This window comes from Panthera onca, chromosome D4, assembly GCF_046562875.1.
Source record: "Panthera onca isolate mPanOnc1 chromosome D4, mPanOnc1 haplotype 2, whole genome shotgun sequence".
NCBI classification, from domain to species: domain Eukaryota; kingdom Metazoa; phylum Chordata; class Mammalia; order Carnivora; family Felidae; genus Panthera; species Panthera onca.
Window position 1 is genome coordinate 74907139 of NC_138351.1, and position 14465 is coordinate 74921603.

The 14465-nt window shown below is 55.6% G+C and overlaps 1 protein-coding gene across 1 annotated transcript in view; it reads left to right on the top strand.

Annotated features, from left to right (window-relative positions):
- The window catches only part of COL27A1 (collagen type XXVII alpha 1 chain), a 138896-nt gene that overhangs the window by 60666 nt on the left and 63765 nt on the right, over positions 1-14465 (top strand). Inside the window, exons 15-19 of the mRNA XM_060608896.3 lie at positions 6603-6656; positions 7390-7434; positions 10768-10821; positions 12074-12127; positions 12765-12818. Coding sequence (XP_060464879.3) covers positions 6603-6656; positions 7390-7434; positions 10768-10821; positions 12074-12127; positions 12765-12818 — 261 coding nt within the window. The remainder of the gene's footprint in view (positions 1-6602; positions 6657-7389; positions 7435-10767; positions 10822-12073; positions 12128-12764; positions 12819-14465) is intronic.

Here is a 14465-nt window from a genome sequence, read left to right on the forward strand (position 1 = left end):
CCCAAACCAGGGCCTCCTGCGGGGCCCTCGGAGGGTGACCTTGACCTTGGGTCTGGCTACAAGGGCCAGTGAGAGATCCCAGAAATGACTCTAGGAGCTTTCCCCATGGTCTCATGCCCCATTTGCTCTGTCCTCTGGGTCATCCCTCACGGAATTTGAGTCTGGGGGGCCATGAAAGGACATAAGTCGGCTGCTCCTTGGTTTGGCAAATGGGCTGCCGGCTTTGGCTACTCCAGCAACTGTGCCAAGAAATTCTGTTCAGAGGGAAGCTGGAGGAGGCCGTGGGGGAGTTCAGGGGCCCCAGTGTTCAGGGGAGGCTGGTCCTGGCAAGAAGGCCCAGAGGTCCCCACCCCGCCCCCTCCCCCCCCCCCCCGCCCCCGGTGGCAATGTGCTCCTGCTCAGGTGGCTGAGAGCAGAACCCGGGTAGGGTAGTGGTGGGGGCAGAGGGTCCAATTAACCAGTGTCGGCATCCTAACCTCCCCTCACCCTGGTTTCTGTGGTCTTCAGCTATGGCCTCGCTCACCTGAGCCTCAGAGACCCCCTTCATAAGGTGAGCTCATGGTGCCCACTCTTGTTAGGACCACAGATCTGCACGGTCCGGTGCAGTCTGTGGCTAAACGGCAGTTCCTGGAACCGGGTCGCCTGGGTTCGGATCCTGAGCAAGGTTCTTAAGCTCTTAACCTGTCTCAGTTTCTTCACTTAGAAACGGGGATAATATTAGCATCTAACTTCGAGTTTCTGTTGTGAAGATTTAAAGAAACGAGTACATATAAAGTGCTTAGCACGTAGTAAGTACTCAAGAAGTGCTAGTGATAATGATGATTATTATTTCACACACCCACGTGCATTACGGGTGGTCACAGCCCTCTGGATTGCTGCATGGGACGATATTTTGATGTCACATTGGAGCTTAGTGGGAGAGGGGGGCTGTGATTGGTTGAGCGATCGATGAGTGACGTCTCCTTGGTCTGGATAGCAAAGTGTCCACACGTGAGTCGTGCATTTGTCATCCCTGTCAAATGTCCATTCAGCAGGTCTTGGCTGAGCGTCTTCTTTGGCACAAGGCACTGACCTAGATGCTTTGGGAAAGAAATCTCTGCAATGAGAGTTAGAGAGGACCCCCAAAGTCTTGTAGCCCAGTCTCCTCTAAGCTCACAGGAGCGCCCTCTGGAGCATCCTGGTCCCGTGGTCGTTAAACTCCCAATCTGAACAGCCTGGTGTTGGACACGCTTTCCTGTGGGAGCCCAGGCCAAATCTCCAGCGTTCTTGCAGTGTGTGGTATTCCTGCGAATGGAGCCCCAGTCATTCCCCTGCCCCTGGGAGAGGCTGTTTGAGACGAAAAGATGGTTGCGATCGGTTCTTGCCGAGGCTCCTTCTTCGGGCTAAATGCTCTCAGGTCCCAAAGCTCTTTGGAAGGGATGTTTACATATCCTGGCTTCCATCACTGGCACGCCCTCCTGTTTGCCATTGTCCTGGTGTCCACTAGTTAGGCCCTGAAAGGGGCAAGAATATCATTTGGCCAAATGAATGCGGACTCTGGAGACTCAGACCATGCCCGGACTTATTGCAAAGCTCTTTCCCACCTATGCTCCCCTTTGCTTTCGACGGTCAGGGTTGCCAGACAAGATGCAACATGCCTGGTGAAATTTGAATTTCAGATGCAATATTTAGAACACATTTATACTAAAATGTCATTTGGTGTTTATCTGACATTTGAATTTAGCTGGGCAGTCTGTATTTTCGTTTGCTCCATCTGGCAACCCTATTCACGGTATCTCTTTGGAGAACCCCATTTGGCAGATGGGAAAGCTGAGGCCTCTGGTCAAGCTCATTCACAAGGCAGGGGAAGATGGAAGCATGCCCGAAAGGCAAAAGGCGTATCTTCCAAATCCTCCTCCAGGGCGTTCCTCCCCTTGGCTTGTTCCCGCATTCCTCAGGCCACGCCCACCGCAGGCCACGCCCACCGCAGGCCACGCCCTACCTCAGGACGTCCCTTTCCCAATTGCTCTTCGAGGTTCCCTCTTGCCCGGTGTCTTTCTCTGCCACTTTCAGCCTCGCTCCCTCTGTTTGAAAACTTCCTCTGCTGCCAAGGTGGTGATCCCTTCCTCCTTGCGGTGGGGGGAGGAGGGGGCGTCCACAGGCATGGACCTGACCCTGCTGAGTCACCACTGCTCCCGAACTAGTGCCCTCTCTCACCCAAGGACCCCCTCCCACCCTGGATTTTTGGGAACAGCATCTTCTGTGCCCTGGGGGAGGAGTAGTCGGGAGAGGGGGGCAGAATAATAGCCTCCCCAAACAGTTGGAGAGGAAAGGAATTTTCTAACCAGGAGTTAGAAAGGGGAAGAGGGACCATGAGTCACCTATGGTTTTCCAGAGGATGTGGGTTTTTCGCTGAGCGAATGGGATTCCACATATTGATAATCATTTTAGTGGCGATTCAGGTTTATTCAATGTCTTCTGTCTGGTCAGCTAAAGCAATTCGCATGCAGACTGAAGCCAAAACTTCCCCCTGTCCTCCTCCCCTCCCCCCTGCCACCGGGTCCTTGCAGGAGGGAGGCAGGGCGTGAGGAGACAGGCTGACACTTATGGAGCATCTGTCTCTTCTGTGTGCTTGACACGCATCAGGCCGGGGAAGCCTCGAGGGACTTGAGGTGGGTGTCAGCAGCCTGGTCACCCAAACAGGGAGGCTGGGGCCTGAGGTCACCAGCTAGGACTTGCAGCCCAGGTCTGTGTGACCCGGATCCCAATAGGTTGCCGGTTGCCCCACTGCAGTCTCTGAGGTGAGGCTGCCTCAGAACAGCCCCCTTTGAGTAACTGAAACCGTTTGGCCGGCCCTCAAGAAAAGTGTGCCTGATTCCAGAATCTGCCCAACAAAGAAGATTTCTGTCTTTTTTATTCTGAGCGACAGACAGGGAATTTTGGCTCCTCATTTAATGAGACCCAAAGAATATGCAGTCTGGCCAAAACCCAGCGTGCGGGCTAGAGTGGACGGGCCCACCATATCCTGTCACTAAATGAGCATCTAGCTTTGTTTCCTTGTTATAAAGCGAGATCGGGAGCCTCACTAGTGGACACGTACCAAACCCTTGTGTGCCAGGCCTTGTGCTAAGGATTTAACGATCACAGCAAGCCTCTGAAGGCAGGAAGTGGGATTACCATTGTCCACGTCAGGGGACCGAGGCACAGAGAGGCTGAGACACCGGCTCAGGGTCACACAGCCGAAAGCTGGACGTGGGCCTGTGTCCTAGCTCGCTGAGCGTTACACACTCAGCTCTGTGTGACTTCTGTGCTGAATGGAGACAGCAGGAGTATAAGCCTGTGGACTGGGCGGTCCCGGGGGCTGCTCTGTGTGAGAGATGGTGCTTATTAAGACCACACAGGAGTCAGAATTGGCCACAGCCCCCAGATCCCTGTCCCCAAGCCACTGACCCCTATCAGAGTTTCTAAAAAGAGGCCTTGTTACCTTCCAAGGCAGTTCCAGGACCAGGGAGGCAAGCTTTTCCCCTAGAGGGTTTGTCGGTGAGAGCGTGATTAGGGTTCTTTTTCACCTAGTCCTTAACCCACTTTGAGTGAGCACCTCCTCTGAGGCAGGGGGCAGGCGATGGCCAGAGAGGCGCACACATGAATGGTCACCAGTGTGGCAAGGGCTCTGAGACCTGACACCAGGGGCCTGACCTGGCCCGTGGGGTTGGGGAAGTGGTGCTTCAGCCGAAGGATGAATGCACATTAACAACGTGAGCACAGGGCAGAACATTCTGGGTACGGGAACCAGTGGCCAAGGGTGCTGGAAACACCCCACGTTTTCTTTCAGGCGGCTCTGGCAACCCCCCCACCTGGCCACCTGCGGGCATGTACTCATGCCTACTTTAAAGAAAAAAAATTTTTTAGTGTTTATTTATTTTTGAGAGAGAGAGAGACAGAATGCAAGCAGGAGAGAGGCAGAGAAAGAGGGAGACACAGAATCCGAAGCAGGCTCCGGGCCCTGAGCTGTCAGCCCAGAGCCCGACGCAGGGCCCGAACCCATGAACCATGAGATCATGACCTGAGCCAAAGTCAGATGCCTAACTGACTGAGCCACCCAGGCGCCCCTGCCTATTTTTGAATCAAGTGTGTCCTCATTCCTCGTCACTGAATGACATCAACGAGGAAAGGCATCCTAGGGTCCTTTATTGGAGTAAACAGAGTCGGTGCAGGGCTCGTGAGCACTGAACGTGGGGACAGACAGACAGATAGACAGACCTGGATTCTGGTCCTGCCCGTGTCCCCTGCTCGTTGCTTCGTTTCGGGTGAGTGATTCCACCTCTCTCTAAGCCTCGGCTTTCTCATTTGTAAAATGGAACGGGCCCAACGGGGTCACCGTGAGCTGCCGGCCTGGGCCCGGCAGCGAGTCCCAGCCAGGGGCCCGGCACAGGCTCCCGCCAACAGCATCTGATGCGACCTTGAAGTCTCGAGTGTGGCATCTGGGGCACAGGAGGAGTGCTGTGAATGGTTGCTGACGTGGATGGTTGTGTTTTGACGGAAGCCAGCGAGATGAAGGGCGAACGCGTAGGGCACCGTCTGGGAGCTCAGGCAAAAGTGGGAAGAGGACCCAAACTCAGGGCATTGCCTGTTGTTCTTTCTCATGAGGATACGACAGGGGTGTCTGGTGCAAACCGATGCTCTGTGGGCTGGCCTAGGGAGAAAGTGGCCTGGAATTTTCTCTGCTCCTCTCCCAAGGGTTTTTAGAGCCCAGCATTGGGGTCCGGCCAACATGGGAACGGCCTGCCCTAAGCAAGGCACCCCCTTCTCCCGTACGCCCTGCAGCCAGAGTCCCTTTTCCACGGATCCCTTGCTTCTTCGGGTTGGGTGCCTGTACAAGTCCCTGCCCCCCCATCACACACAGGCCTTTTTGCAGGGGCCTGCAGAGGCCTGGCGTGTGGTGCTACTGTGGCTCCCCAGGGCCCCACGCAGGTGTCAGTCAGGCTCGTATTGCATTCAGTCCCCACACAAGCCACCTTCAGGCCCGCAGCGAGAAGAAGGGGCCTGTGTTCCTGGAGCTGCTGGCTGGTCCCCTGCCCACAGCCCGGGCCCCAGTTGGAGCCAACTACGCGAGCAGAGCCGATTCTGTTTATTTGTGCACCATGGGGAACTCTAGGCGGCCACCCCTGCTCCCTTCATCCAGGAAAAGACAGGGAGAGAAGCGGCTGCCAGCACGGCCTGGGGGAAGTGCTCTGCTCTGAAGGCCTGGCTTTTCCTCGGACCCCAGCCTCTTCCCTGAGCCAGCGATCCTGGCCTTTTAGCTCCCTGCTCTCCCTCCTCTCCCAAGATGACTTCAGAATTCTCTAGAAGCTCTGGAGACAGACTGCCGGGTGTGAACCCCAGCTCTACCCAGTCCTAACCTTGCAGAGGAAACCTTAGTTTCCCCATCTGTAAAATGGGGATGGTCGTAGGGTGGATCTTCAAGGGCTGGTGTGAGGAGTCCTTGGGCGGAGGCCTAGCAGTTGGGGTTGTTCGTATTAGTATCGTCACCCGTGAAACTGAGACCTCCCTTCCTTCACGAGACGGTATCACTTGACCGAGCTGAAAGCACAATTTCTTGGCAGAGGCTCAGGTAGAAGGTTTGGTTTGACCTACTCAGGTGGGGATCCTGAGGTCCAGAGAGGGCCAGTGTTTTGCTCAAGGTCACATAGCCAGCCCCTGGCAGGCCATGGCCAGACTCCAGCCTCTGCCTCAGAGGATCTAAACCAGTGCAAGGGTTGGGGGGTTGGGGGGGCTCAGCTGTGCCTCAGCGGACCACACCATTCTCTGTGAACTCTGCAGGTTCCCTTGTCTCTGTCCTTGGGGTGTTCCAACTGCCCAGCCCGCCGGCCCTTCTGCGGGAGTCAGGCAAGAATGTGACAGACACATCTCCGGGAAGTCCCCACAGGAAGCCTGGGGCAGCTTTTGTTTGCTCTGGTGCTTGAGAGCACTCATGAGGGGCCTTCAAGGAGCCTGATGTGGGGATGCGGGAAAGCAAGGCCCAGAGAGGTCAAGCACACTGTGTGAGCTTGCACAGCAGATGAAAAAGGGAGAGGAGAGCCGTTTCAGGGGCTCCCTTTTCTCTGGGTGTGGGCTGCATGTTATGGCCGTGGCTGGAGGCAGTCACGACAGGGGTGGGCAGGTGACAACGTGTGAGGGAAAGAGGGTGGGCCTGTTCTGAGGAAATCCAGCCACCCCTTCACTGTAAACCATGGTTTCTCACCTCAACACTTACGGGCATTTTGGGCCAGAGCATTCTTTGCTGTGGGGCCTTTACCCACTGGATGCCAGTAGAGCCTTTTCAATTGTGTCAACCCAAAACGCCTCCAGACTGTGCCAGGCACTTTGTACACGGAAGTCAGTTCTTCCTGAAACATAGTACTGACCCCTGTTTTTGATGGGGAAACTGAGGCACAGAGAGGCTAACCACCCAGAATCACACAATGATGAGCCAGTGGCAGAGGAGAGAGGAGACCGGGTGGTCTGACTGAGCCAGTGGGGTTGTGTCCTCAGAAGCACAGCCCGAGGGACCTTGGGAATCATCTGTCCCAGGCCAGCCCCTGGGAGCCTCCTCTCACGATGCCCTCTTCTCTTTCTCTTGTCAGGGCGACATGGGAGCACTGGGTCCGACTGGCTATCCAGGACCCAAGGGCCTGAAGGTGAACAAGAGCCATCCGTCAATCCGGGTCTCGTCCCAGCCAGGCACCCCCTGACCCATTTCAGCCCAGAAGGGAGCGTGCCTGGGCACGGTGTCGGGGGAGGGGAGGAAGGGGGCCCTGACGGGGTGGAGGCTGCAGGTCAGGAGCTCAGTGCTTCCCAGACCTGAGAGCCAGTCAGCATGTGTATGTCGTTAATGGCTGACGCATTTCTTGGACACCAATCCTTGAGCTGAGCAGGAGTCTCATGTGGTTCTAGACCTCAGGGCACTGAAAGTCCAATGGGGGCATCACCAGGGGCAAAGACATTATACTGGCAGGCCAGTGAACTTAGTCCGTCCCTCAGTGGGATGGGCGTGCAGGAAAGAGATGGGCCAAAGTGGCTAGGGCCTGCTTCCGGGGACGATCCCGTTTGGCCCCCATGCATGTGACAATGCTCGAGGAACCCGTCTCCCTGCATTTAGCAGCCTTGTCCCCTGGATTTGTCCAGAGTGCCGTGGTTCACGAGTCACATGCCCCTTCTCGTGCTCCTTCCATCCACACCATTGGCCTTTGCACTGAGGGTCATTGTCCCCTTTCACAGATGAGAAAACTGAGTGTTGGGTGGGGCATCTAGCACTGGGTAGAGGCAGCAAGGGGGGGAGGCGGTGGGGGGATGTCCATCCGGGTCAAAGGCAGGGCTCTTCCTTGGCTTTGAGCCCCACCCCTCACAGCTGGACTGGTCTTTGTCTTGCAGGGACTGATGGGGAACATGGGGGAGCCTGGACTGAAAGGTGATAAGGTGATCTGAATACTCCCTTGTTGCACTGTGTTTTATCTGCATGCCAACTCCCCCCACCCCCTCGCTGCGGCTGGCTTCTTACCAGGTCCACCCCCCCTGCACTCCTGCCTCCCCTCTGGCTCCCCTAAATCTGTGCTCCCCAGCTTCTTCCTTGTAACTCAGGTGGAGCTCAGGCAGGTGGTTTGGGGCATGGAGACCCTGGAAGGGGGCGTGGGGGCTGTGAAGGCATAGGTCAGGGTCAGGTAAGGCGGGTCTCTGAATTAGGACAGCAAAGCTGAGGCCAGCATCTGGGCTTGGAGGCCAAAGCCAGGGAAGGCAGACGGTGGGGTGGGGGGTGGAAGGGGAGTATTATTGCTGAGATGACAGGACCCAGGGCAGGTATGGTGTGAGGTCCAGAGGCCTCTCCCAGCCACAGAAGGAAATGAATCCACATAAACCACCCCAGCTAGAACCGGGCACCCGACCCCAGAGAGCACGGGGTTTCAAAGTACAGCAGAAATGCGGGGACGGGCCTCTGAGCCCCTGACCCGCTTTCTTCCCAGTTGCCATGGGGAGGCCACTCCTGCCACATGTCCTCCCCGCTCAGTCCTGCTGCCAAACTCACCCTGTGCCAGACCACGGTTGGAGGCGGGTAGGTGGGACCCCGGGGCCCAGGCATGCGGCATCTGAGGCACAGAGACAAGGAGCACTTGGGGCAGTGTCTCGTGCACTCTGCCCCCTGGCCGTCCTCCTGCCCTGTCCTCTCAGCCTTTCAGCAAAACAGGCACCCCAAAGGGGGTGTGGGAGGGCTTTCGGGCCCTATCCAAGCTTCCACAAGTGTGAGTAGACGACAGCTGCTCCCGTGGCCGGGCTCCCTCTACACCTGTCTTCAGATAACGCCACTCCCCGTAAACCTGAGAGGCAGCAGCAGAAGTCCGTGCTGGGCCGTCTGCCTGCTCTGTGGGGATGGACCCCCGGCTTCCGAGCCTCGGTGAGTTAGGAAGCCTGCCTGAGCACATGCAGCTCGTAGTAACGTCAGGATTCGAACCCAGGCGTGCGACTCCAGAGACCTCCACCACGAAGCAGAACTGAGGGCAGAAGGGGAGAGCTGATGAGGCCCTTGGAGGTCACCTCCTCCAGCTCCTCCGAGTCCGTGCTGGGCAAACAGCCCCAGAGAATTAGAAGAGATGCAGTAAAGGAAACTCAGCCCTGGGACTTAGAAAATGCAAAGCTCTGGGCGGAAATGGACACACCCAGACTGTCCTACCCACCCCAGCCCTAGGTAGCCAGGGGGTGCAGTGCTCACCCCAGGCCTCTCTCCATCTGTCTCCACCTCTTCCATCCCCTGCGGTCCCACCCAAGCCCCTGGCTGTAGTCCCGTCCCCCCCCCCCCACCCCGACCCCCCGGACCTCAGCTCCACCTCTGCCCTGCTGGCTGCTAAGCCCCCTCTTCTGTGACCTTCCCCTTGAGATGGAGGGGCTTTCTGTTGGAGGCAGGGGCTTCCCCACGGCTACCTGTTTACTCTGGGGTTTGAGACACCAGTACTCTGGAAATGTTGAAGTCATGGATAAGGGAGAAAGGAGGCAGGGGGAGCGGGGGTGTAAGCACTGAGCTTTTTATAGGCCCTTCTGCAGACCTGGCCTCCAGCTCACTGTTCCTCCAGGAACATGGAAATAAACGTGTTACATGGAACTCGGCTGGCTTGCTGACTGCTGGTGCCTGGGACATTTCGGGATGTGAAAGCTCTGGAAAAAAAAAAAAAAAAAGAAAGAAAAGAAGTGGAAGAAATTGTTTTCCTGCCCATAGTTTAAAAAAAAAAAAATTAAATACGACTTTGGGGTTGACAAAAAGAAAAAAGAGCTCTCTTTGTTGCCCCTTTAGCTGGGGAGGGATTTTAATGTGGCTGAGAGAGAGGTTCCGATCAGCCCCTTTCCCCCACCCCCCCAGGGATGACAGGGCCATCCCTTCATGCTCCCTGGTCATGCTGCCTAGAATCCCAGATTTTCCATGACCCGGCCTGGCCTCGGTCCCACTTACAACCACTTGGCTCTGTCTTCCTGCGTGGAGGCACGTTCTGGGACCAGGACTCCCGCTCCGGCCCCAGCTTTCTCCGAATCCATTGTCCTGATTTCTTAGGTGTCTTTTTAAACTTTTTTTTTTTTTTAAACCCCTCTGCTCCTCTTTTAGATATTAAAACAAAACAAAACAACAAAACAACAAAACAAAATAAAACAAAAAACAAAAAACAAAAAAAAAAAACTTCCTTGGCTTTCAAACCTCTGGGATATTATACAGGGTTTTCCAAACTAGAAAAACCAAAGTAAGTGTTTTTTTTTAAAGATTTTTCTTTCTTTCTTTCTTTCTTTCTTTCTTTCTTTCTTTTCTTTCTTTCCTTCTTTTTTTTTTTTTTTTTTTAAATTTTGGCTTTTGTTTTACCGAGGAAGTTTTTCTGCCGGCTTGTGGCCTTAGCTGCATGATGTGGATTCTCCACATCTTCCTGGGTTTTCTCCCCATTCTCCCAACTGTTCCTGGGGCTGGGAATGTTCTCTGAGCCCTGGGGCCAGGGTATTGCTGGGAATGCCTCACATGGAAGGCTGGAAATGATAAGGACTGCGTGATGTGACTCCCGCGGTAAGAAGAAACATCTTCCGATGAGGTTCTCCGACAGTTCATTTACCAGGATGTGGCTGCAAGTAGGGAGGGACCAGAAGAGACCACTGTCACCGAGCCTGTGCCCTATGTCACCTTAGGAAAGAAATGCCAGAACTAACTCGAGACCCATTTACTCGCTGTTGGCACATAGTCTCAGCAAGACTATGTTTCTCGTGCTATAGCTAATTAAAAGCAACTAATCAGACGCGGGCCTAAGCTGATGGCTGGCATCGAGGCTCGCACAGAAGGGAGAGTGACGGCTCCCAGCCCGGTGGTGAAAAATATCAAGCGATAGATGCAGACACTTAGAAACCCCAGTGAGGGGGGGTGGGGCGATATACAGGCTACACTTGCCCCTGTGTGACATCAGCTGAGGAAGGACTTGATGGATCAAGAGACCATTCCTCTGATCTGTAAGTGCCGCTTCTCCTGGAAAGGCCAGGCAGCTGAGCTTGTTAGTGGAGTTGTCAGCCACCTGAGCAACCCCAGGCAGACGTGCAGACAGGTCGACGTGGTGCCCCCCAGGCCCTGGCTCTCCCGGGGGGGCCTCTGCCCTTTACTTTGACAAGGCTGCCGCTGGTGAGATCCACTTCGGGGACAGCCTCGGCAAAGCCGTACCTTGCCAGTGGGTCTGGAAGCGGGGAGGCGCCCGGAACCCCGCACGGTCTCCGTCGTAACGTTGTTTGCTGGTGTATATTTAGGGTGAACAAGGGGTTCCCGGTGTGTCAGGAGATACCGGCTTCCAAGGAGACAAGGTAATTGCGGCACATTTTCCCCCTGCCCCTTGCCCTGCTCTTCTCTGGTCCTGGCTTTCTTCTCGGGGTCCCTGATGGGCCAGGATCCCCCTGCAACATGGCTTCCTTTCACATAATCGTACCTTCTCCAGCCTCAGTACCCCCATCACCATCTCTTCCCTGGACTTTACAACAGCCTCCTGGCTTATTTCCAGGCCCCCAGCTTCCTCCCTCCCAGTCTGTCTTCCTCACTGCCACAAAGATCTGCTCGTTGCTCACAAACCACCCATGGCTCCCTACTGCTCCCCGAGTGATGTCCTGACTCCCCAGCACCCGGGACCCTAGCGAGCAAGTTTCTCAGACCCATTCCTGCCCCTTGCTCTTAACATCCCTGTGCTCCACGGAAGTGCCCTCTGCAGCTCCCCCCCAACGGTTTTGCACACACGGCTGCCTTGCCTGGCACCCCTCCACTCAGCCTCTGCATGGCCCAACCTACCCATCATTTAGAACCCCGCTCAGATACCATTTATTCCGCCTGCTCGGATGGTGGCTGTTTCCCTCTCTGCATGCCCCGAGCAGCCTATCCGTTACCTGTGCAGCACTTGGTAGATGGGGACTTGTGCTCAGCCCCCCTGCCAGACAGCAGGCTCCCTCAGGACACTGCCCCAGACCGCCCTGGTGTAGCTGAGCTCAGAGTCCTGCACAGAACATTTAGGACATGTTTGAGTAAGTGAGTAACTGGCCTTACTGACTGATGGATGAACTGGGGCAGCCTGCCGAGGCCGGCTCCTCTTTGCCTGTGTCCGGCACCATGTGGCCACATCTGGCCCTCGCCCAGCCAGTCAACGAGGCCCAGATGTTGGCCAGCTCTCCCTCTTCCTCTTCCCTCCCTCCTGGCCGGCCTGTCCTGACCCAGCCTCGGTGTCTCCGCATTTCGAGCCGTCCAGGCCTCGCCGCTTCCCCTGCTGGGCCCCCCGTCTGCAGAGTTCCTCACGCATAAGGGCACTGACAGTGCTTTTTCTTGGAGCCCTGGGGTCCCGGGTGCCAGGACAGTTTGGTGAGGAATAGGGGCTACTGTCTCTCCTTTGTGTCCCTGAGGCCCAGCCCCAGGGGTGCCCAGCTGGAGCTTACAAGCAGGGAAAGTGAGGCGGGAGCTCGTCTCCCCCAAAGGTTGGTGTTCTCTGGGCCTCAGCTGGGCAAGGATGACTGAGCAGCTGTTCACCTGGCCGTTTCTGTTCCTTACTAACCCCAGCTTGCTCTTGGCCTTTTCCAGGGGAGCCAGGGGTTGCCAGGGTTCCCAGGCGCACGGGGGAAGCCAGGGCCTCTGGTAAGTACCTTTTGTTCTGACACCCCCAAACCTCACCCTCTCCAAACAGTCATGAAATATGGCCAGGGGCGGTCACATCCTGGACCTCGTTTCCTCCTGCAGCAGCTCTGGGAGACAAGCAGAGAAAGACAGCAATGAGATTCACCCATTTTACAGATGAGGACGCTGAAGCCCAGAGAGGCAGGAACTCACCCAGCGTCATACATAGGCCGCAGTCAATGTCGAATTCTGGGGAGAATTAGAATCTGGGGCTCCCAAGCCTTGAAAACAATAGTAGCATGAATATCAGCAGTGGGTGTCATGTATTTGTTGAATGTTACTATGTATCAGACCCTTCCCATACAATAGTTCTTTAAAGAGTGCCAGCCATCACCCCAAAGGCTACAGAATTATTATCCCTCCCATCTTATAGATGGGGAAACTGAGGTTCTGCAAGATGAAGTGTCTTGCCCAGGGTCCCATGTCTGTAAGTGTAGGAGGCGGGGCTTCAACACTAGCTCCTATCAGTCTAGGCAGATTTCATTCATATGCTCCTGAGCTTTTCCAACTACCCATAGCCTGGGGGGTAACACAAGGGATGGTGGCAAGTGGGCCCTCACTTACCCCTGCGTCCCCTGCCATCTCTTCTCTTCCACAGGGCAAAGTTGGAGACAAGGGATCCCTTGGGTTTCCCGGGCCTCCTGGCCCCGAGGTATGTGATGCCATGTTGCTGTGTCTGGCTACAACTGGGACTGAGTGTTGTCCTTGGGAAACTGAGATACGGAAATCAGGGGGTGGGTGGAACTAACCTGAGGACACACAGCAAACGGGAGATGGGGGCTGAGAATAGAAGTTCTGAGATCAGAGATCTTTCCTTTTCTGACTCTGTGCCCCTGGCAGCTCTCACTGGCAGTGGGACGGAAGCTGGCCTCAGAGACTCTGCCTAGCTCTGTGGCCACCTTTAGAGTTTCCAGAAAAAACATCAGGAAAGCCCTCTGAACTCGGTCCTGCACCCTTAACAGGAGCTCCTGCATTCTCGAGCCTGAGCCCTGGAACCCTTCCAACCACCCACACTCCCCCTGGAAAAGGTTCAAGGCTCAGCACTTCCAGGAATGGGGAGCAAGAAACAGTGATAAAATTCTGGGGTTTGAGTGGAGAATGAGAAATCATGAAGGATCATCTAGCAATTAATATAACTTGCCTTAGGTAGGTAGAGCCCCGAGAGGTTCTGGCACATGTGAAAATCCTCACCAGTCCGCTAACCGTCTATCAGCTAGCGCCCACATGTCACGTATGACAGGCTGAGGCATACAATGGCTGAACTTTTCCACTGGCCCCTCCAACTGGGACCATCTCTGGAGAACGGGGTGCTCTGTGCCAGGGCTGCTGTCTGTCCGGGGTCCTCAGCACCCAGGTCCTTCAGGGAGTCTAGGGGGCAACCCCAGCCAGCCTCCTCCCCATGTATACACACACACACACACACACACACACACACACACTCCCTGGCCTCCGACCTTGCTCGTTCACAAGATCTCAGAGGCAAAACTCTGTCTGCCGAGCTCCCCAGACCCTTCCAAAGATCACTCCTGGTATCGCCCAGATAGATGAGGGATGGTTTCCTGAAAGTTCTGACTTCCCACTGTGTTGACTTTGGCTGTGACACAGTCCCAGCTCTAGACGAATGGAGTTGGCCTGTCCTCCGTGGCCTCGATTCCTTCCCCTGGCCACTGAGGAAGAAGACTGTGCTAGCGGTCTGGCTTTGCCAGCAGGCTGGCCGCTGGGGGTGGGGCGCATGTCGCCTCATGTTCTTTGGGCACCTCCTCATGCCAGCAGGCTGCGTAGTGTCTTTGGGATAAGAGCACGCTGAATTGCCACCACAACCATGTGAGGGAGGTATTACTGCCACCATGTCCCAGATAAGGAAACTGAGTCACTGGGTAGTGGAGTGACTTCCTCAGGGTCACTGCTACTTGTAGCCAATAAGGTCTGCTTTGGTTCTCTCCTGGGTCCCCGGACAGATCCGGGGTCCGCCTCTCCCATCTTTGGGTCCTGTTTGGATTGGCTAACTCGGTGTCCAGAAGATGGCTCTGCACAGATGGAGACAGAAGCTGATGAGCGTGTCAGCACCTTCCTGGGTCTCTGCTCCTTCTGAGACCATGGGCAGGAGGGGGGGCGGTGCCCTTTGACTCTGCAGCCCTCACTGAATTCGCTTGTTCACTCATCAGTGTGTCTGATCTGTGTGAGTGCCAGAATTTGATCAGCATCCTGACATCCGGGCTCTCCCTAGAGATAGGCCCACTCCAGGCAGGACACGGGACCCCAAATCCTTTTAGATACGGATTTTTATTGAGTGCTTAGT